This window comes from Oryx dammah, unplaced genomic scaffold, assembly GCF_014754425.2.
Source record: "Oryx dammah isolate SB20612 unplaced genomic scaffold, SCBI_Odam_1.1 HiC_scaffold_16, whole genome shotgun sequence".
NCBI lineage: Eukaryota > Metazoa > Chordata > Mammalia > Artiodactyla > Bovidae > Oryx > Oryx dammah.
The window spans coordinates 61,433,357-61,456,147 of NW_024070200.1; the positions used below are offsets into that span (position 1 = coordinate 61,433,357).

Here is a 22,791-nt window from a genome sequence, read left to right on the forward strand (position 1 = left end):
TCTGTGGGATTCACCCATCATATTAAGCATAGGAGTGGTCTGATCATTTTCTTTCTATGAACAGATCACAATCTTATCTGCTCTACTGCTGATGAACATCTGAATTGTTCCTAATTCTCGGCTATTACAAATAGCACAACTCTGGACGTTCTTGGCTATGTCTTTCGGTGAACATATGTCTGCATTTCTGTTGGGTGTATGTTTGGAAGTGATACTGCTGGGTCATAGAGTATTAAATATGGACAGAGTAACATGGAAACATATATTACCATATGTAAAATACATAGCCAATGGGAATTTGCTATGTGACTCAGGGAGCTCAAACTGTGCTCGGTAACAGCCTAGAGGGGTGGGAAAGGGGGTATGGGGTTGGGAGGCTCAAGAGGGAAGGGACATATGTATACCTATGGCTGATTCCTCTTGATGTATGGCAGAAACCAACAAAATACTGTAAAGCAATTATCCTTCAATTAAAAATAAATAATTAAAAAAACTTAGTAATAAAGCTAAAATTTTCTAAAGTAGCTACACCAAATATATTCTAAACAGCCACGTATGAGAAAACACATGAGAGCACTATGTATTTGCCAACTCGATGTTATGGGTCTTTTAAAAATTTTAGCAATGTTAGTGGAAATGCAGTAGTATCCTGTGAATTTAATTTTTATTTCCGTGGTGACTAATTAGAGGAATGTCATCTAATACATTTAATAGCTATGTGGGTATCCTTTATTGTGAAAAGTCTATTGCCGGGAGTTCCCTGGCAGTCCAGTGGTTAGGACTAGGCACTTTCACTGCCATAGTTCACTATCTGGATGGGGAACTAAGATCCCACAAGCTGCATGGTGCAGCAAAAAAAAAAGTCTGTTGCCCACATTTCTATTCAGTTATTTGTCTTTGTTTTATTGACATATAGGAGTTCTGTACAGATTCTAGTTATGAGCCCTTTTTCAGTTATATGCATTACCAATAACATCTTCCTCTTTGTTCTTGTCTGTGGTATGAAATATACACTGATTTAAGTACAGACCAACAGAGCATCAAGCAGAAGGAAAGAGGGACTTCCCTGGTGGCTCAGATGGTAAAGAATCTACCTGCAACGCAGGAGACATGGGTTCGACCCTTAGGTTGGGAAGATACCCTGGAGAAGGGCATGGCAACTGACTCCAGTATTCTGGCCTGGAGAATCCCCATGGACAATGGTGCCTTGTATGTAACAGTCCATGGGATTGCAAAGAGTTGGATATGACTGAGCGACTAAGCACACACAGAAGGGAAGAGAGAATTAACATACTTAAGTTCCTTACTTAAGAACTTACTTAAGAATGTTCAAACTACTGCACAATTGCACTCATCTCATACGCTAGCAAACTAATGCTCAAAATTCTCCAAGCTAGGCTTCAACAGTATGTGAACCGAGAACTTCCAGATGTTCAAGCTGGATTTAGAAAAGGCAGAGGAACCAGAGATCAAATTGCCAAGATCCTCTGGATCATGGAAAAAGCAAGAGAATTCCAGAAAAACATTTACTTCTCCTTCATTGACTACACTAAAGCCTTTGACTGTGTGGATCACAACAAACTGTGGAAAATTCTCAAAGAGATGGGACAACCAGACCACCTGACCTGCCTCCTGAGAAACCTGTATGCAGGTCAGGAAGCAACAGTTAGAACTGGACATGGAACAACAGACTGGATCCAAATTGGGGAAGAAGTACGTCAAGGCTGTATATTGTCACCTGCTTATTTAACTTATATGCAGAGTACATCATGGGAAATGCCTGGCTGGATGAAGCACAAGATGGAATAAAGATTGCCAGGAGAAATATCAATAACCTCAGATACACAGATGACACCACCCTTATGGCAGAAAGCAAAGAGAAACTAAAGAGCCTCTTGATTAAAGTGAAAGAGAAGAGTGAAAAAGCTGGCTTAAAACTCAACATTCAAAAAACGAAGATCATGGCATCTGGTCCCATCACCCACATGAATGGGTCCCATACCATTCATGGCAAATAGATGGGGAAACAATGGAAACAGTGACAGACTTTATTTTCTTGGGCTCCAAAATCACTGCAGATGGTGACTGCAGCCATGAAATTAAAAGAAGCTTGTTCCTTGGAAGAAAAACTATGACCAACCTAGAAAGCATATTAAAAAGCAGAAATATTACTTTACTGACAAAGGTTTGTATAGTCAAAGCTATGATTTTTCCAATAGTCAGGTATGTTTGTGAGAGCTGGACTATAAAGAAAGCTGAGGGCCAAACAATTGATGCTTTTTAACTGTGGTGTTGGAGAATACTCTTGAGATTGCCTCGGACTGCAAGGAGATCCAACCAGTCAATCCTAAAGGAAACCAATTCTGAATATTCATTGGAAGGACTGATGCTAAAGCTGAAGCTCCAATACTTTGGCCAGCTGATGTGATTAGAGCCAACTCATTGGAAAAGACCTTGATGCTGGGAAAGATTGAAGGCAGGAGGAGAAGGGGATGACAGAGGATAAGATGGTTGGATGGCATCACCAACTCAATGGACATGAGTTTAAGCAAGCTCTGGGAGTGGTGATGGACAAGGAAGCCTGCCGTGATGCAGTCCGTGGGGTCACAAAGAGTTGGACACGACTGAGTGACTGAACTCAACTGAAGTTCCTTATATTATCTAGAAAGTATTTAATTGACTAATTATATTAGAGTGTAATACACCAGTGCTACAAGCAAAAAATTCTATGGTAATCACTAGAAGAAAAAAATAACATAATGTATAACTCATCAGTTAATAGATAGGGAAGTGGAATGACAAAAATATTTGACTAAACTAAAGAAGGCAAGAAAGGAGAAAGAAAGGAACATAAAACTGGTAGGCAAAAGGAAATTAAAAAACTCAAATATATCACTAATTAAACAAAAAATATGAAGACTGAAAATTAAGAGATAGAAAAAGATAATATAGGAAAATTGATACCAAGAAAGCTGGAGTATCAATTTTAATATCAGCCAAAATAGATAGGGAACAAAGAAGAGCAATATATACTGACAAATAAAATAATAGGTTAAGAAGATAGGCTATTTAACTCTCCTCCCACCCAACAGAATATATTAGAGTATATAAAACAATGACTGGCAGAACCATGGGGAGCTATAGATGGGTCAATAATTATTGTTCAAAATTTAAGCACACTTACCTTAAGAACTAATGTATCAAATTGGCAAAAGATAAAAAAATATAAATTTGAGTAACAGAATTAATAAAGTTACCATAACATGGAGTTATTAGAGCCTTAAACACAGTGAGTAAAGAATACAACTTCCCTTTGTAGCACACTTGGAACATTCACAAAAATTGATTATGGACTAGGTCACAAAGAAGCTTCAGTAAATTTCAAAGAGTTGACCCTATACAAATACGTTTCTGCCCACAATGCAGTAAAATTACAAATCGATAACATCAGAATAGTTTTGGAAAAATACCCCATATATCTGCAAACTAGAACACACATCATTTGAATAATCCTTGGATTAAAGACTAATTATAGAGTAAGTTATGAACTTACCAAGACTTGATGTGAGAGACAGTGCTCCATGTTAAAACATGTGGGATGGGTTAAAGTAAGACTCACAGAGACATTTTGGAGAATATCTTTGATATTTTGGTGGGAAAGACTTTCTAAATAAACCTCCAAAGCATAAATCAGAAGGTTAAAAATTAATGGATTTGACTCTAGAGAACTCAAGTTTCACATCATAAAGAACATCATAGACAAAACTAATAGATGAGCAATAGATAAAAGAAGATGTTTGTAGTATTACTAATCTATAATACACAAGAAAATCTCAGTTATCAATAAAAAAGTACATGAAGTCCCAAAAGAAAAACCAGAAAGAATGCTAACAGGCTGTTCATAGGAGAGGAACTCAAATGGCTAAACTGTACGTGAAGAGGTACTCAAACTCACTAATAAGAAATATGTAAGTAGAATTAACAAGTGCTGGCAAAGAATCTACCTACAATGTGGGAGACCTGGGTTCAATTTCTGGGTTGTAAAGATCCCCTAGAGAAAGGAAAGGCTACCCACTACAGTATTCCGGCCTGGAGAGTTTCATGGACTGTACAGTCCATGGGTTGCAAAGAGTTGGACTTGACTGAGTGACTTTCACTTTTCACTTTTATATGCATCAAGGTAACAAAGGTTAGAAAGACCAACTATGCCAAGGACTGTCAGGGATGTGAGAAAACAGGAATCCGTGTGCCCCCCAAGTGGGAGTGCAGACGGGTGTAGCAATTGGCTAGAGTGGTGACCTTGAAGTATGAGTGTACCCTGTGACCAAGTAATCCTATCCCTGGAGCACAAGCCTCAGAAAAAGTCTCCCTGAGACTCCTAAGTGGAGCTGCACAAGGATATCCATGGCAGCACCACTGTGGGAGCTGGGGACGAGCTGAATACCACTGCTAGCAGGACGGACATGCACAGGAGAGCAGATGCACTCTATGGAGCAAAACAGAGCGGGCCGCGGCACTGCACAGGCAACAGCTGGATAAAAGCCACGTGGACAAAAGCGAGAAAGGGAGGGAGACACACGTGGCAAATTCATACAAACCTAAAATGTACAAATGCAGAAAACAATACTATTTATTACTCAGAGATACAAATGTAAAGACATAGGTCATCGTTTAAAAAGGTGTTTATGAGGGACTTCCCTGGTGGTACAGTAGTTAATATGCCACCTTCCAAAGCAGGGGGTGAGGGTTCATCCCTGGTAGGGGACCTAAAACCCCACATGCCTTGAGATTAAAAAAAAACTAAAACATAAAACAGAAAGCAATATTGTAACAAATTCAATAAAAACTTAAAAAATGGGCCACATCAAAAAAATGTTAAAAAAAAAAAGATCTAAGATATGTACGAGACAGAATGAGAAAAGGATCAGAGATGGAAGGAAAAAAATCGGTTTAAAAAAGGACACCAAAAGTTTGCATGGATTGATGAATTCTCTGTATTTCATATCCAAAAACACTCCCAAATAAATTAACAAGAGTAGACTTGTGATCACAAAAATGTCTTTAAAAGCATGAATCAAAGTTAGTCCTTCCCAGCTTCCATTCATATGGAGGTAGTAGGTGTGCTCCTTGGGGGCCATTTCCTTCTTAAAAAATGAGTCCACTGGGTCCCTGAGGTCTCTTGGGAATCAAGCAGTCTGATTATTAAGTTAGTGAATTCTTCCAGCTTGGGTTAAGGCTCGCCACGTAGGTCTGCTGGGGATTCTGTGCTTCTTCTAGAACAGACCTTTCTCTGCCCTCTTCTTTCCACAAACACACCCTTTCAGAGTGTGCAAATCCTGTCACCCCACTGCTCTGAGGATTGGCTTGGGGTTGGCCTTTGGAGAGGGATAGATGAGCTGCCCACCCAAGGCTCCTTCCCCAGGCTCCAAGCATTTTCTCTCTTCCACTGGGGTTTACTTGGTGAGTGTAGGGTGGGGTTAGGGAGAATGGGGAATAATCTTCTCATTCTCATGGATTCAGATGTCTCTAAGATCTTTCCTCTTTGAGGCCCTAATCCTAAAATCAACACACTGAAACAGTTTAGACAAGAATGGTAGGGGAGGAAAGGAAAATGGTGCTGGGGGAAGGGAAGAAACAGGAGTGTGAGAGAGGGGCAGGGAGAGCAGGCAAGAAAGAGAAAACCAAGAGGATGACACCAGGACTCTAGGAGCCAGGGCGGGTGTGGGAACACCACACACCTAGTGACGAGCACCACTTTGATGTGTGTAAGCCTTGGTTTTGGCTGCTCTGACATGACTGTGGTCCCCCCTTTTACTGCTGGAAAATGGCTGTGGAGAAGCCACGGCAATGTCATGGAGATGCTCCTCCTGTTTGAAGACAGAATCTTCTGGCAAAAAACCTCCAGCAATCACATATACGGAAGGTCCTAAACTGGAAACTTACTGTGCAAATGACAATTTGATCCGCGCTTGAATTTCCATCCATTCTTCTTTTATAATCTTTCCACATTGGAGCATCTCCTTTGAAAGTATCTCTGCCTTTGTCAAATTCTTTGATGCTTCCTTGAACCTGAGCTGTGTTCAGAAAACTTTATATCTGGTGCTGCATTCTGGGGCCCCAGCTCCTGGACATCCTTGGCTCTCATACTGCCCATCACCCTTCCTGAGCCACCTGTCAACTTTTGATTTGGCCTTTAACATTAAATGCAAGCATTATGAATGGTATTTCTACCTGTAAAGATTAGAGGCAAAAGGATACTTTTGAAGGGACAGTAAGGCTTGCCCCAAGGTATGGAACAGCTCAACTGAACACTTGAAAACATCTGTATTGTCATTGTATGGAGGCACAATGGAGCTGGTGAGGATTTCTTTGGCTTTTTCTGCATGTTGTTTTGCTTGTAGTGACATTCCTGTGGACAGAAAAAAAAAAAAAAGGAAGAAGAAGAAAGGAAGTCTCAGTTTCTCTTTCACTTCAGTTGGACAGGAATATAGTTGATTCTGGCCAGGGAGTCTAATGTGGTGACTTCACATGTCTGCAAGTAGCACACGGAGATGTATTAGGGCAGGGTGAAATACCATCATCACTGGAAGTACTCAAGATAAAAATTTTTCCTCCAAATGTTCTTTCTGGAAATCAACAGAATAAGCAGAAACTGAACAGCTCTGAAACTTCACCAATATCAGATATAAAATGTTATAAATAATTATAAAAAAATAAAAGGAATTTATAAAGACTGTAGCATTCTGGGAAAGAAATAAAAATTTCATAAATTTTACTCCTGGCTTTGTGATACCAATCTTAATGGAATACTAAAAATTCTGAATCTTCTGCTCACCCATCCATAATCATAACTTTAAAGTTGCTTTAACATAATATAAATATGATGATATCTACCAAGACTGACAAATAATTCCAATGAGATAAGGGGCTAATGTGCTACAATCTCTTATTTCTATGTGGCAAACACATGGAGTTTAAACACCAGTTACTACCAAGAACTAATTCCCAGCGGTTCTAGTGTTCTTCCACTGGAATATTCATCTGTGGAAAAGGTGATATTAGGGGTATCAGGACTTTTTGCTTTCCCACACTCTCACCTTCTTCCCTACAACAACACAACTCTCCACTAATACCCCAATACTCCTGGTCTTACATTATTCATTACATGGAATTGTACCTTCAATGTCTAAAAAAATAAATAAAGCTGTCAAAATGTGAAGTTCATTCTGTTCCTATGTCTATAAAACAGAATAGATTTTCTGATGGAGAAAATCCAGGGCATGCATTTGCTGTATCAATTAGGGAACTCAAACAGGGGCTCTGTGACAGGCTGAAGGGTGTGATGGGGAGGAAGATGGGAGGGAGGGGACACGGCTGTACCTATGGCTGATTCTTGTTGATGTATCACAGAAAAATACAAAATTCTGCAAAGCAATTATCCTTCAATTAAAAAATTTTAAAAAACAACATGAAGAAATAAAGGCAAAAAGAAAAAAAATCCAGGGTATGCTATTTTTGTAGGAGCACTTACAGAATTTTGTCTTTTTTTTTTAAAGCACATAATCAACCTACCAGAAATTTATTAGTGCCAATAATATATGCAATATTATACAAGACATGATCAGTTCAGTTCAGTCGCTCAGTCGTGTCTGACTCTTTGTGACCCATGGACTGCAGCATGCCAGGCTTCCCTGTCCATCACCAACTCCCGGAGCTTACTCAAACTCATGTCCATCGAGTTGGTGATGCCATCCAACCATCTCATTCTCTGTCATCCCTTTTCCTCCTGCTTTCAATCTTTCCCAGCACCAGGGTCTTTTCCAATGAGTCAGTTCTTTGCATCAGGTGGCCAAAGTGTTGGAGTTTCAGCTTCAGCATCAGTCCTTCCAATGAACACCCAGGACTGATCTTCTTTAGGATGGACTGGTTGGATTTCCTTGCAGTCCAAGGGACTTTCAAGAGTCTTCTCCAACACCACAGTTCAAAAGCATCTATTCTTCGGCGTTCAGCTTTCTTTATGATCTAACTCTCACATCCATACATGACTATTGGAAAAACCATAGCTTTGACTAGAGACACCTTTGTCAGCAAAGTAATGTCTCTGCTTCCTAATATGCTGTCTAGGTTGGTCATAGCTTTTCTTCCAAAGAGCAAGTGTCTTTTAATTTCATGGCTGCAGTGACCATCTGCAGTGATTTTGGAGCCCCCAAATATAAAGTCTGTCACTGTTTCCATTGTTTCCCCATCTATTTGCCATGAAGTGATGGGACCGGATGCCATAATCTTAGTTTTCTGAATGTTGAGTTTTAAACCAACTTTTTCATTCTCCTTTTTCACTTTCATCAAGAGGCTCTTTAGTTTTTCTTCACTTTCTGCCATGAGGGTGGTGTCATCTGTGTATCTAAGGTTATTGATATTTCTCCTGGCAATCTTGACTCCAGCTTGTGCTTCATCCAGCCCAGCGTTTCTCATGATGTACTTTGCATATAAGTTAAATAAGCAGCTGACAATACACAGCCTTGATGTACTCCTTTCCCAATTTGGAACCAGTCTGTTGTTCCATTTCCGGTTCTAACTGTTGCTTCCTGACCTGTATACAGATTTCTCAGGAGGCAGGTAAGGTGGTCTGGTATTCCCATCTCTTTCAGAATTTTCCACAGTTTGTTGTGATCCACACAGTCAAAGGCTTTGGCATAGTCAATAAAGCAGAAATAGATGTTTTTCTGGAACTCTCTTGCTTTTTCCATGATCCAACGGATGCTGGCAATTTGATCTCTGGTTCCTCTGCCTTTTCTAAATCCAGCTTGAACATCTGGAGTTCATGATTCACATACTCTTGAAGCCTCACTTGGAGAATTTTGAGTATTACTTTGCTAGTGTGTGAGATGAGTGCAATTGTGCAGTAGTTTGAACATTCCTTGGCATTGCCTTTCTTTGTGATTGGAATGAAAACTGACCTTTTCCAGTCCTGTACCCACTGCTGAATTTTCCAAATTTCCTGGCATTTTGGGTGCAGCACTTAACAATGTCATCTTTTAGGATTTGAAATAGCTCAACTGGAATTCCATCACCTCCACTAGCTCTGTTCATAGTGATGCTTCCTGAGACCCACTTGACTTTGTATTCCAGAATGTCTGGCTCCAGGTGAGTGATCATACCATTGTGGTTATCTGGGTCGTGAAGATCTTTTTGGATAGTTCTGTGTTTCTTGCCACCTCTTCTTCACATTTTCTGCTTCTGTTAGGTCCATACCATTTCTGTCCTAAATTGTGCTCATCTTTGCATGAAATATTCCCTTGGTATCTCTAATTTTCTTGAAGAGATCTCCAGTCTTTTCTATTCTATTGTTTTCTTCTATTTCTTTGCATTGATCTCTGAGGAAGGCTTTCTTATCTCTCCTTGTTATTCTTTGGAACTCTGCATTCAAATGGGGTTACAGTTCCTTTTCTCTTTTGCTTTTAGCTTCTCTTCTTTTCTCAGCTATTTGTAAGGCCTCCTCAGACAACCATTTGTCTATTTCTTCAAGGAACCTGAACTCAACCTACTGGAGGCAGCATGGGTTGCGGTTCAAGAATGCTAGCTCTGAAATCACACTGCCCAGAAAGGATTTCCTGCTCCATCACTTATCCAGAAATTTTGGCCTTATCTTTCTGGACTGTAGACAGAGATAATAACATTACCTGCCTCATAGCACAGTAGTGAAGTGTGTGTGTGTGTGTGTGTGTGTGTGTGTCTGTCTGTCTATGTGTTAACTCACTTCAATCGTGTCTGACTCTTTGCGACCCCATGAACTATAGCCCATCAGGCTCCTCTGTCCATGGGATTCTAAGCAAGAACACTGGAGTGGATTGCCATGCCCTCCTCCAGGGGATCTTCTGGATCCAGAGATTGAACCCACGCCTTTTAAGTCTCCTGCAATGGCATGCAGGTTCTTTATCATTAGCGCCACCTGGTGGTGACTAAAGGAAATTATATGTGGAAAATAGCATGGTGCCTGGCCTCAGTAATTAGTAGATACTGCTTTTATTTTAATTTGAGTAAAAAAAAAAAAAAGTCCATAATGCAGAAAGGTAGCAGACTGTGGTGGGGAAGCATCATTTAAAATCCCAGATGCTAGGACATTGGCCCTGGCAACCAAAATCCTAGATCTGAGTCTTGGATCAGCTATTAACCGGCTGACCTGGGGCAGCCTGTTTCAAATCAAACTAGTTGTTTCCTCTGGATCTAGAAAATAGGGGTTAGAGGGGTGTGGTTTGAATTAGATGATCTCCAAGGTCCCCTCTGGCTCTAATAGTCTTCGATCTAACAGGTAGGACCAGTCTACAGTCAGGTTCGGCTAAATTTATTGGGTGGCAGTTGTATGCATAGCATTGTGGTGTTTTTCACTTCGCTTCATTTATTTACTCATTGGGCCAATCAGTGATGCTGGGAAGGCAGCAGCATCATTGTCAATATCATCTCTTCTCAGCTGAAGGGACAGAGATGTGCTCTTGTGTGCCTTGTCCACGGTTGCCAGTCTGTGTTTTTGCCTTCTCTGCATCTATTCTTCCTTGTCCTGTTTTCTTTTGAGAATGCTCCTACATACTCAGTCCACGTGATTTAGCCAAGGCCAGCCTCTCCCCCAGGATCCAATGGAAGCAAAGTCAGGTCTTGCCAATCAGACCATGTGTGTATGCTCAGTTGCTAGGTCATGTCCACCTTTTGGCAAGCCCATGGACTGTAGCCTGTCAGGCTCCTCTGCCCACAGGATTCTCCAGGCAAGAATACTGGGGTGAGGGTTGTCATTTCCTCAGACTAGTTCTTGTCTTTGGCATACAACCCAAGTCATCCCAATAAGAATCCCCAAACTGTGAGATTTTGGTAAAGATACATTCCTTTTTATCCTGGGAATGCTGAGGAGGGAAACCTGAAGCTGCTGGCAACCTTGCTGCCACCATGTGGGCAAAGTTGGGCTAAGAATGGAGCCAAAATAGAGGAAAGCAGAGTCAAGTGCTGGAGAAAGAGAGGAACGGAGATCCGATCATGTTGTTTGAAAACGCGGATCTGGCCAAGTCTACAGTAAGACTTACCCTTGATTTTTAAGGTGTATGAATCAATAAGTTACCTTTTGTTTACTGCTAGCTTGATTTAGCCTTTTGTTTTGGGGGGAGGGGTTTGGTCTCACAGGCAAGAGATTGTCCATCAATACATATATGAATGGATTCTATTTTAGGCTCCGACTCTAGACCCTAGGCCATTTCTACAATGCCTTCAAAGCTAACAAATCCATTTTCTCCTAAGAACTGTTTTTAAGATCATAAAGAATAAAGTTCTGCAGGGCTAAAGTCTTCCTTCTCTTTTTTGCATATTATATTAGAAAATCATATTGGCTGTGAAAGGAAATGGCTTCTCAACGTGTGGAGAGGAGAACATCCAAGAAAAACTGACCCTCCTAAAGCTAAGCCAAGTCTGGGAAAAAAGCAGAAACAAACCAGCTGATCCTCTGCAGCTTGAGGCAGACTCACCTTTCAGCTGAAGATAACCCTTAGCCAGGTTAACGTGCGCCTCGGCCAGCTTCCAGTGGGCATCACCATAGCAGATCCTTGTCAGAGCCACGCAGTGCACAAGCTCATGGAGAGCTTTTTTGTACTGAAGGAAGGAAAAGCAGGCCCACCAGTTAGACAACAAGGTACAAAGTCAGTGTGTACTTTTATCCATTCAATATACATTTATAGAGTGATGATTATGGGCCAGGCATGGTTTTAAATATGTATGATACATCAGAGAACAAAAAAAGATCTGATTTGGGTGGCAGGGTATTCTTCTGGTTGGGTGAAATAGACAATGTACGTTTTAAAAAATGGTAAAATTTATAGTACATTTAAGTTTATAGTACAAAGATATGTTTTTGGTGGCAGAGTATTTATCTGGTTGGGTGAAATAGACAATATACATAAAAAACAGCAAAATTTATAGTACATTTAAGTTTATAGTAAATAGTGGAAAATGTAATGGAATAAAGAAGCTGCACATAAATGACCAGCTCCCACATATTCAGACACAAGTGGGCCAGTGGAGGTAGTTTTCAAATAACACCCTCTAGCTTTCAATTCAAACATCTTCTTTAGTAGCTGGGATATTAGCACAGCCAATGAGGTCAGCAGGACTTTGCAAACAGATTTTGTTAAAGGAGTAAGAAGCACATTTTCATCCAGTGCCTGGACAAAGAGAACAGTGAATGATGTGGATTCTAGCTCCAGGTTAGCTTAGAGCAGCAATATTCTCAAAGCAAGGCTGGTGGTTTTAAAATACAGCTCCGAAATTCTTTGACACTCTTTTCATCCAGAGACGATGGTCTATGTCCCTTTTCTTTGAATCTGAGTTTATGAGTGCTTGGTTAAACTAACGTGGAGGCAGTGAGGCAGTACCACTTTTCGGGCCCAGGCCTTAAAGGACCGGCAGCTTCTACTCTCTGTCTCCCCTTAGGTACTCACTCCTGCAACTTGCTATGAGCTGAAAGCTGTCTCCCACCCCCGGATTCATTTGTTGGAGTCCTAACTACTTCAGAATATAACTGCATTTGGAGAGATGAACTTTGAAGAGGTGAAGAAGTTAAAATGAGGCCGTCACAATGGGGGCCTCATCTAATATACTGGTGTCCTTATAAGAAGAGAAGGAGAAACGAGAAATGGGCAGACACAGAGAAATACCTTGTGAGGACATAGAAGGCAGGAATCAGCAAGGCATGGAGAGAGGGTGCTGAATAAAACCAACCCTTTCGACACCTTGACCTTAGACTTCTAGGCTCCAGAACTGAGAGAAAATAAACTTTCTTGGTTGAAGCCACCCAGCCTGTGGTATTTTGCCACGGCAGCCCTAGAAGACTAGTAGGTTAACCATGATTTCATGAGGAAGCCTAAGCAGCTCCACAGAGAGGCCTCCACAGAAATGAGCTGATGACAGCATCGGTCAGTCAGCTGCAGAACTCTGCCACCCTGGCAGCGGATGCTCCACACCTGCTGAGCCCAGCTGATGCTGTGTGGAGTAGAGCTGACCAGACCCCACTGAGCTCTGCACAAACTGTAGGTTCATGAGCGAAATTATTGACTGTTTTTGTTTTACACCACTAAGTCTTGTTCTAAGATTGCCTACCCAGTTGGCACTAGTGGTAAAGAACCCGCCTGCCAATGCAGGAGACATAAGAGACGTGGGTTCAATGCCTGGCTCGGGAAGATCCCCTGGAGGAGGGCATGGCAGCCCACTCCAGTATTCTTGCCTGGAGAATCCCATGGACAGAGGAGCCTGGCGGGCTACAGTCCGTAGGGTTGCAAGGAATCCAACATGACTCAACTGACTTAACACACACACACACACACACACACACACACACACACACACATATCTTGGGATGTTATATAGCAATAGATAACTGGAATAGCAAAAGAGGAGGTAGAAGGTACACAGCCTAAGGGAGCAAAGCAGAGGAAGAATGGTAAGAATAAGGACAGAGTTGTGTAGAAAACCCAGGAGAAGACCCAGGATACCCAACCCTCCTGGTCAATGCCTAAGCTCAAAGGACTTGCACTTCCACACAGTTTCCATGTTGGTTAGAAACACTTTCACTTTGAAACATTCCCTTGACAACAGTACATAGCCAGACACTTGACCCCAAGACAGCTGCTTTTCTGACTTAGCAAGAGAATCTGAGGGTACACTGGGCTCACTCCATAGTGATAAAGGAAGATGGAATTGTGTCTTTTCCTAGAAGTAGTATAGTAAAAGTAACATTTTTCTTACTACAAAAATAATATATGATCATTATCAAAATGTTGCTGTTGTTTAGTTACTAACCTGTGTCCGATTCTTTCAAGACCCCATGGACTGTAGCCAACCAGGCTCTTCTGTCCACGGGATTTCCCAGGCAAGAATACTAGAGTGGGTTGCCATTTCCTTCTCCAGGGAATCATCCTGACCCAGAGATCAAACTTGCATCTCCTGCATCGGCAGGCAGATTCTTTACCACTGAGTCAACAGGGAAGGCCCATTATCAAAACACAAGTGAGCAAACAAAAGAAGGAAAAAAGAAGAATCACCTGGTATTGCACCTCTTCAAGATAAGCAGGTAGCTAAATCTCTTTCTATGCTTCATTCTTGTGAATCTATATATCTTTTTATTTTTAAAAAATAGGCTTATAAGCTATATACCTGTTTGCAACTTGTTTTCATAATTTGTGAACATTTCTCCATATCATCTTCTGTGATGATAACTTTTAATGGCTGTATAGTATTTTACTGTATGGATATATCATAAGTGAGTTATTCAACCCACAAATATTTGAGCACTTAGGTTGTTTAAATTTTTTTTTCTCTCTGAACATCCTGTGTGGATAGCTTTGCTCATATCTGTAAGTATTTTCTTAGAATGAATTCCTGGGAACATGACAGTTGGGTAAAGGATATGCAAAGCCCTGAGGCTTTGCTGGAGTTTGCTAGACAGCTTCCACGAGAAGCTGCTCCCATCCCACATCTCTCTTCCAGCATGGCATTTGAGCATGAAATGCCCCTTACACAGTGCCCAGCACTAGTTGGGGGTTAACTTGCCAATTTGTCAGTTAACTATTTCTCCTTGTTTTAGTTTTCATTTTTTTCCTGCAAAGCTAGTAAGCCTGAACATCTTCATGTGTTTATTGGTTTCATGTGTATGTATTTCTTCTTTTGGGAAACATCTTTTTATGGCCTCTAAGAGCCAGGAAATTTAGGGAATGGCTTCCTCGGACACAGAGCAAATGAACACAGTGTATGAGAAAGAAAGAAATTATAAAAACATTGAGAAGTCTAGATAGACAGTTTGCCAAAAAGAGAGGGGGACCTGATCTGATGGTGAATCTGTCCCAACCATAAGATTCCAAGGAAGGGCTATATGCAGCTGAGAGTCTGCCTCTCAGATCACAACCTGGGTCCTCGCTACCTGCGTCAAGGACCAGGGCACAGAAAGAGTGGCCTGTCCTCTCTCTTCTTTTTTATTTGCTAGAATGTGTAGTCCAGATATCCTTTTTTGATTTTCCAAACTTTACCCTACCAGTTCCAGTGGCTTTAGCCAACAGGCCTGGGTAAGAGGTAGAAGAAAAGTATGTGTAGGCAGACAATCTCAGAACTGGGATGAGCCTCGGAAATAATCTAGTTGATCTCCTCAATTTAAAGAAGAAATGTAAGAACAGAGAGGTGAAATGATTTACCACCAAGTGGCAGAATCAGAACTCACAGTCAAGCTCCTTGATGCAAAGTCCAGAGCTCTTCCCACAGCATCATTCTTAATATTAAAACACACGACTCTGAGGATTAGTTTGGCCATAAATGGCCAAATGGGCATTTCATACACAGCTCTTGGTATCTAAATACTATTCTCTACTAGGATGAAACAGCATTCCCTGAAACAACAGCTGGAACAGGGAAAGTACAAGATGAAACTAAAAAATCTTGTTGTGCCTGAAATCAAGGAAAGAATTATAGGGACGTATCAAGAACTCAGAAGCCAGATTGAAGGGGCTCCCACGGCAAATATACAATAATTTAAGTTTTGATGATGATAATGGATTGTAACACATTGAAAAATAGGATTTCTTGAACCCATATTGATATAAATAAGTGAACAATGATGTATGAAGAAGGGAAAGCTCTTCCTCATAAAAAGAATGCCAATAAACAAATATTGAAAGCATGACAAAGTCAGAGAATCACCATTTGACAAACATCATAGCAATAACTGATTCAGGTGAGATTCATCAATGCATGTTAAAAGTAAGGGGTGAAGTTTTGATGAGGAATAGGATACATTCATAGTGTTAATGATTCTCCCCACAGAACACTGATTAATTACAAATGGAAGAATAATAATTCTACAGTGAAGAAAACTTCCAGATAGCACCTTAACCAAGTGATCAAATTTAGCATCATAGTAATGAGACAAACAGACATCATATGGCCTCCGAATAAGATGCACCAGAAAGGGCCCTTTTTCAGGTCTGTGGGATTTCTGCCCCAAATGCATAAGCTGATTCTAATCATCAAGAAAACACATGACAAATTCAAATTGGGGAGTATTCTACAAAACAGTTGGAGCACACACTTGTGGCACCTGCCAAATTCTTTTGTTAAAGCCCTAACCCCCAAAGGGGCATGTGGAGATAAGGCCTCTAAAGATGTAACTAAGGTGAAATGAGGTCATAAAGGTGGGGCCCTAATCCAAGGGATTAGCGTCCTTTTGAGAAGACACACTTTTCTCTCCTCCTTCCCCTACCCTCCATGCACAAAGTGGAGGCCATGTGAGGACACAGCTTGAAGGTGGTGGTCTACAGCCCATGGGGTGAGTTCTCACCAAACAGCAGCTCTGCTGGCTCCTTGATCTTGGACTTTCAGTTTCCAGGATTATGAGGAGTAAATTTCTGTTGTTTAGGCTATCCAATATGTAGTATTCTATTACAGCAGCCCAAGCAGACTAATACAGTACTTTCCACAAATATAAAAATTGTGGAAGACATAGACAGGCTAAGGAACTGATCTGACAGATTTGGCGGTGTTTTGTGCTCGTGCTAAGCCATGTCTGATTCTTTGCAGCCTTCCAGGCTTCTCTATGGAATTCTCCAGGCAAGAATACTGGAGTGGGTTCCCATTTCCTGCTCCAGGGGATATTCCTGACCCAGGGATTGAACCCACCTTTCTTGCATTGGCACGTGGATTATTTACCACTGAGCCACCTAGGAAGTGCTTTTCTAATAGATTAAAGGATACTAAAGAGACCTTGTGGCTCAGCTGGTAAAGAATCCGCCTGTAATGTGGGAGACCTGGGTTTGATCCCTGGGTTGGGAAGATCCCCTAGAGAATTCAGGAATGGGTACCCACTCCACTATTCTGGCCTGGAGAATTCCATGGACTGTATAGCCCATGGGGTTGCAGAGTCAGACATGACTAAGTGACTTTCACTCACTCAAACTCACTCACTCAAAGAGACATAATAATTCAAGTCAGCATGATTTCATGGACTAAAACATGACTCTATCTAATATTTTTCCTGTAAAAGATACTACTAAGATAATTGGAGGAATATGAATAAGGTTTATAGATTAGATAATAATAATATGTACCAATATTAATTCCTAAGGATTAAAGATTTACTAAGCATAGCCCCACCCATCAGAAAAAGACCCAGTTTCCCCCTCAGTCGGTCTCTTCAATCAGAAAGCATCCATAAGCCTCTTATCCTCATCCATCAGAGGGCAGACAAAATGAAAACAACAATCACAGAGAACTAACCAAGCTGATCATATGGACCACAGCCTTGTCTAACTCAGTGAAACTTTGGAGCTGTGTAGGGCCACCCAAGATGGACAGGTCATGGTGGAGAGTTCTGACAAAACATGGTCCACTAGAGAAGGGAATGGCAAACCCCTTCAGTTACTTTTGCCTTGAGAACCCCATGAACAGTATGAAAAGGCAAAAAGATAGGACACTGAAGATGAACTCCCCAGGTCGGTAGGTGCCCAATATGCTACTGGAGATCAGTGGAGAAATAATTCCAGAAAGAATGAAGAGACGGAGCCAGAGCAAAAACAACACCCAGGTGTGGATATGACTGGTGATTGAAGGAAAGTCTGATGCTATAAAGAACAGTACTGTATAGGAACCTGGAATGTTAGGTCCATTTAGGGTAAATTGAAAGTGGTCAAACAGGAGATGGCAAGAGTGAACATAGATATTTTAGGAATCAGTGAACTAAAATGGACTGGAATGGGTGAATTTAACTCAGATGACGATTATATATACTACTGTGGGCAAGAATCCCTTAAAAGAAATGGAGTAGCCCTCACAGTCAACAAAAGAGTGAGAAATGCAGTACTTGGATGCAATCACAAAAACAACAGAATGATCTCTGTTCATTTCCAAGGCAAACCATTCAATATCACAGTAATCCAAGTCTATGCCCCAACCAGTAACGCTGAAGAAGCTGAAGTTGAATGGCTCTATGAAGACCTACAAGACCTTTTAGAAGTAACACCCAAAAAAGATGTCCTTTTCATTATAGGGGATTGAAATGCAAAAGTAGGAAGTTAAGAGAGACCTGGAGTAACAGGTAAATTTGGCCTTGGAGTACAAAATAAAGCAGAGCAAAGGCTAATAAGAGTTTTGCCAAGAGAATGCACTGGTCATAGCAAACACCCTCTTCCAATAACACAAGAGAAGACTGCACATGGACATTACCAGATGGTCAACACTGAAATCTGCAGCCAAAGATGGAGAAACTCTATACAGTCAGGAAAAACAAGACCTGGAGCTGACTGTGGCTTAGATCATGAACTTCTTATTGCAAAACTCACACTTACATTGAAGAAAGTAGGGAAAACCACTAGGCCATATGATCTAAATCAAATTCCTTATGATTATACAGTGGAAGTGACAAACAGATTCAAGGGATTAGATCTGATAGACAGAGTGCCTGAAGAACTATGGATGGAGGTTCATGACATTGTACAGGAGGCAGTGATCAAGACCATCCCCAAGAAAAAGAAATGCAAAAAGGCAAAATGGTTGTCTGAGGAGGCCTTACAAATAGCTGAGAAAAGAAGATAAGCTAAAGGCAAAGGAGAAAAGGAAAGATATACCCATTTGAATGCAGGGTTACAAAGAATAGCAAGGAGAGATAAGAAAGCCTTACTCAGTGATCAGTGCAAAGAAATAGAGGAAAATAATAGAATGTGAAAGACTACAGATCTCTTCAAGAAAATTAGAGATACCAAGGGAACATTTCATGCAAAGATGAGCACAATAAAGGACAGAAATGGTATGGACCTCACAGAAGTGAAGATGTGAAGAAGAGGTGGCAAGAATACATAGAAGAACTGTACAAAAAAGATCTTCACAACCCTGATAAACACAATGGTGTGATCACTTATGTAGAGCCAGACATCCTGGAATGCGAAGTCAAGTGGGCCTCAGGAAGCATCACTATGAATAAAGCTAGTGGAGGTGATGGAATTCCAGTTGAGCTATTTCAAATCCTAAAAGATGAGGCTGTTAAGTGCTGCACCCAAAATGCCATCAAATTTGGAAAACTCAGCAGTGGCTATGGGACTGGAAAAGGTCAGTTTTCATTCCAATCCCAAAGAAAGAGAATGCCAAAGAATGCTCAAACTACCATACAATTGCACTCAGTTGCTGGCAAAATAATGCTTAAAATTCTCCAAGCCAGGCTTCAATAGTATGTGAACTGTGAACTTCCAGATGATCAGGCTGGATTTAGAAAGGGCAGAAGAACTGGAGATCAAATTGCCAACATCCATTGGGTCATAGAAAAAGCAAGAGAGTTCCAGAAAAACATTTACTTCTGCTTTACTGACTATGCCAAAGCCTTTGACTGTGGATTGCAACAAACTGGTGGAAAATTCTTCAAGATATGGAAATACCAGACCACCTTACCTGCCTCCTGGGAAATCTGTATTCAAGTCAAGAAGCAACAGTTAGAACTGGACATGGAATACAGACTGGTTCCAAATCGGGAAAGGCATACATATTTAAATTATATGCAGAGTATATCATGTAAAATGCTGGGCTGGGTGAAGCACAAGCTGGAATCAAGTTTTCTGGGAGAAATATCAATAACCTCAGATATGCAGATGACACCACCCTTATGGCAGAAAGTGAAGAGGAACTAAAGAGCTTCTTGATGAAAGTGAAAGGAGAGTGAAAAATTTAAAACTCAAGATTCAGAAAACTAAGATTATGGCATCCAGTCCACCATTTCATGGCACATAAATTGGGAAACAATGGAAACAATGACAGACTTTACCTTTTTGGGCTCCAAAATCACTGCAGATGGTGATTGCAGCCATGAAATTAAAAGACGCTTATTTCTTGGAAGAAAAGCTATGACAAACCTAGACAGCATATTAAAAAGCAGAGACATTACTTTGCCATCAAATGTCTGTGGTCAAAGCTATGGTTTTTCCAGTAGTCATGTATGGATTTGAGAGTTGGACTATAAAGAAAGCTGAGGGCTGAACAATTGATGCTTTTGAACTGTGGTGCTGGAGAAGACTCTTGAGAGTCCCTTGGACTGCAAGGAGATCCAACCAGTCCATCCTAAAGGAAATCAGTCCAATATTCATTGGAATGACTGATGCTGAAGCTGAAACTCCAATACTTTGGGCACCTGATGCAAAGAACTGACTCACTGGAAAAGACCCTGATGCTGGGAAAGATTGAAGGCGGAAGAAAAGGGCACAACAGAGGATGAGATGGTTGGATGGCATCACCGACTCAATGGATATGAGTCTGAGTGAGCTCCGGGAGTTGGTGATGGACAGAGGGGCCTGGCATGCTGCAGTCCATGGGGTTGCAAATAGTTGGACCTGACTGAGTGACTGAACTAAAATGAACTTCAATAACTGTAGTGTGGTTATGTTGGAGAAATTTCTTTATTCTTAGGAAATAGGCACTGACATCTTTAGGGGTAAAAGACCATGTATTTTTAACTTACTCTCTGATATTCAGAAAAATAATGGCAGTGTGTGTGAACAAATGTAAATTAAATGTTAATTGGTACATCTTACAACTTTTCTGTAAGTTGATAAGTTTTTATAGTTAAAAAATTACCAAAGAATGGTATTTCAAGAGGCAAATTAGTCAAGTTAATACTTTCTTAAAAACACTTTAAAGGCTTCTAGGGCACTGGAGACTTGGAAAGACTTGCCTCTCCGATGGGCATTTCCCATCAGCCCAAAGCTGCTTCTCATCACTTCAAACATAGTTACACTGCTTGTGCTGAACCAAAATTTTATGTGTTCTGTTCCCTCAGCTCCTCTGTGCTGGATCCTTCTCTCCTTCAGGTGTCAGCTCAGATGTCACCTCCTCACAGAGACCCTCCCTTACCTAAGACAGGCCCACTGTATTTCCTCCAGAGCACTTGGCACAATCTCTGGTTAGCTAGTTATTTACAAAGTTGACTGCTCCTGAGCAGCATGGGGGCATGCAGCTGTCTGTCCTGTTCACCACTGAATCCAAGCGTTCATCTGAACTTCGCATCACAGGAAATGATTTGGCACCATTCTAGATGGGCTTCCCTGGTGGCTTAGTGGTAAAGAACCTGCCTGCTGATGCAGGACATGTGGGTTTGATCCCAGCTAGGTAAGATCCTATGGAGAAGGAAATTGCAACCCAGTATTCTTGCCTCAGAAATTCTTGCCAACTCAAAAGAGTTGCACATTACTTAGCAACTAAATAACAACAAGCATTTTAAATACATAGAAGAGAAGTTGATCCTTCACATACACCAAATGCCTTTGGGCACTAGGGCTTGATTCTCTTGCATAATTCTGGGGAGCAGGCTGCCAGCTGAGACCTATGTAGCACACAGACTGGCACATAGTATTACTAGAGAACATCTGGTGCGTAATGAATATCAGGACCAAATTCACACCTTCTCTCCCCTGGCTCTTCTTCCTGTATTCACAACAGTAACAAAGGGGACTGACAAGTCCCTGGTCCCCCAACCTGGCTGAAACCTAAGTCAGGATTGTATATACCCTCTTGGGCTCAATCTTGTCTCTCTACCTCCTATGCCCCCTTTGTTACCAAGTTTCACCGATTCATATTTGCTAATTCTTATCAAAAGATTTCAGTATTTCTACTGCCTCTGCCAAAGAATGCTCAAACTACTGCACAATGGCACTTATCTCACACACTAGTAAAGTAATGCTCAAAACTCTCCAAGCCAGGCTTTAGCAATACATGAATCATGAACTTCCAGATGTTCAAGCTGGTTTTAGAAAAGGAAGAGGAACCAGAGATCAAATTGCCAACATCTGCTGGATCATGGAGAAAGAAACAGAGTTCTAGAAAAACATCTATTTCTGCTTTATTGACTATGACAAAGCCTTTGACTGTGTGGATCACAATAAACTGTGGAAAATTCTGAAAGAGATGGGAATACCACACCACCTGACTTGCCTCCTGAGAAACCTATATGCAGGTCAGGAAGAAATAGTTAGAACTGGACATGGAACAACAGACTGGTTCCAAATAGGAAAAGGAGTACATCAAGGCTGTATATTGTCACCCTGCTTATTTAACTTCTATGCAGAATATATCATAAGAAACGCTAGGCTGGAAGAAGCACAAGCTGGAATCAAGACTGCCAGGAGAAATATCAATAACCTCAGATATGCAGATGACACCACCCTTATGGCAGAAAGTGAAGAGGAACTAAAAAGCCTCTTGATGAAAGTGAAAGAGGAGAGTAAAAAAAGTTGGCTTAAAATTCAACATTCAGAAAACGAAGATCATGGCATCTGGTCCCATCACTTCATGGGAAATAGATGGGGAAATAGTGGAAACAGTGTCAGACTTTATTTTTTTTTTTGGCTCCAAAATCACTGCAGATGGTGATTGCAGCCATGAAATTAAAAGACGCTTGCTCCTTGGAAGGAAAGTTATGACCAACCTAGACAGCATATTAAAAAGCAGAGACATTATTTTGCCAACAAAGGTCCATCTAGTCAAGGCTATGGTTTTCCAGTGGTCATGTATGGATGTGAGAGTTGGACTGTGAAGAAAGCCGAGTGCTGAAAGATTGATGCTTTTGAACTGTGGTGTTGGAGAAGACTCTTGAGAGTGAGTCCCTTGGACTGCAAGGAGATCCAACCAGTCCATCCTAAAGGAGATCAGTCCTGGGTGTTCATTAGAAGGACTGATGCTGACGGTGAAACTCCAATACTTCAGCCACTTCATGCGAAGAGTTGACTCATTGGAAAAGACTCTGAT

The 22,791-nt window shown here is 41.1% G+C and overlaps 1 protein-coding gene across 4 annotated transcripts in view; it reads right to left on the reverse strand.

Moving 5' to 3' along the window:
- The window catches only part of TTC23 (tetratricopeptide repeat domain 23), a 191,218-nt gene that overhangs the window by 83,840 nt on the left and 84,587 nt on the right, over window positions 1-22,791 (reverse strand). For all 4 annotated transcript variants that reach the window (XM_040257022.1, XM_040257024.1, XM_040257025.1 and 1 more), the window contains 3 exons: window positions 11,505-11,628; window positions 6,259-6,409; window positions 5,944-6,069 (listed from right to left, as the gene is read on the reverse strand). In XM_040257022.1, coding sequence (XP_040112956.1) covers window positions 5,944-6,069; window positions 6,259-6,409; window positions 11,505-11,628 — 401 coding nt within the window. The remainder of the gene's footprint in view (window positions 1-5,943; window positions 6,070-6,258; window positions 6,410-11,504; window positions 11,629-22,791) is intronic.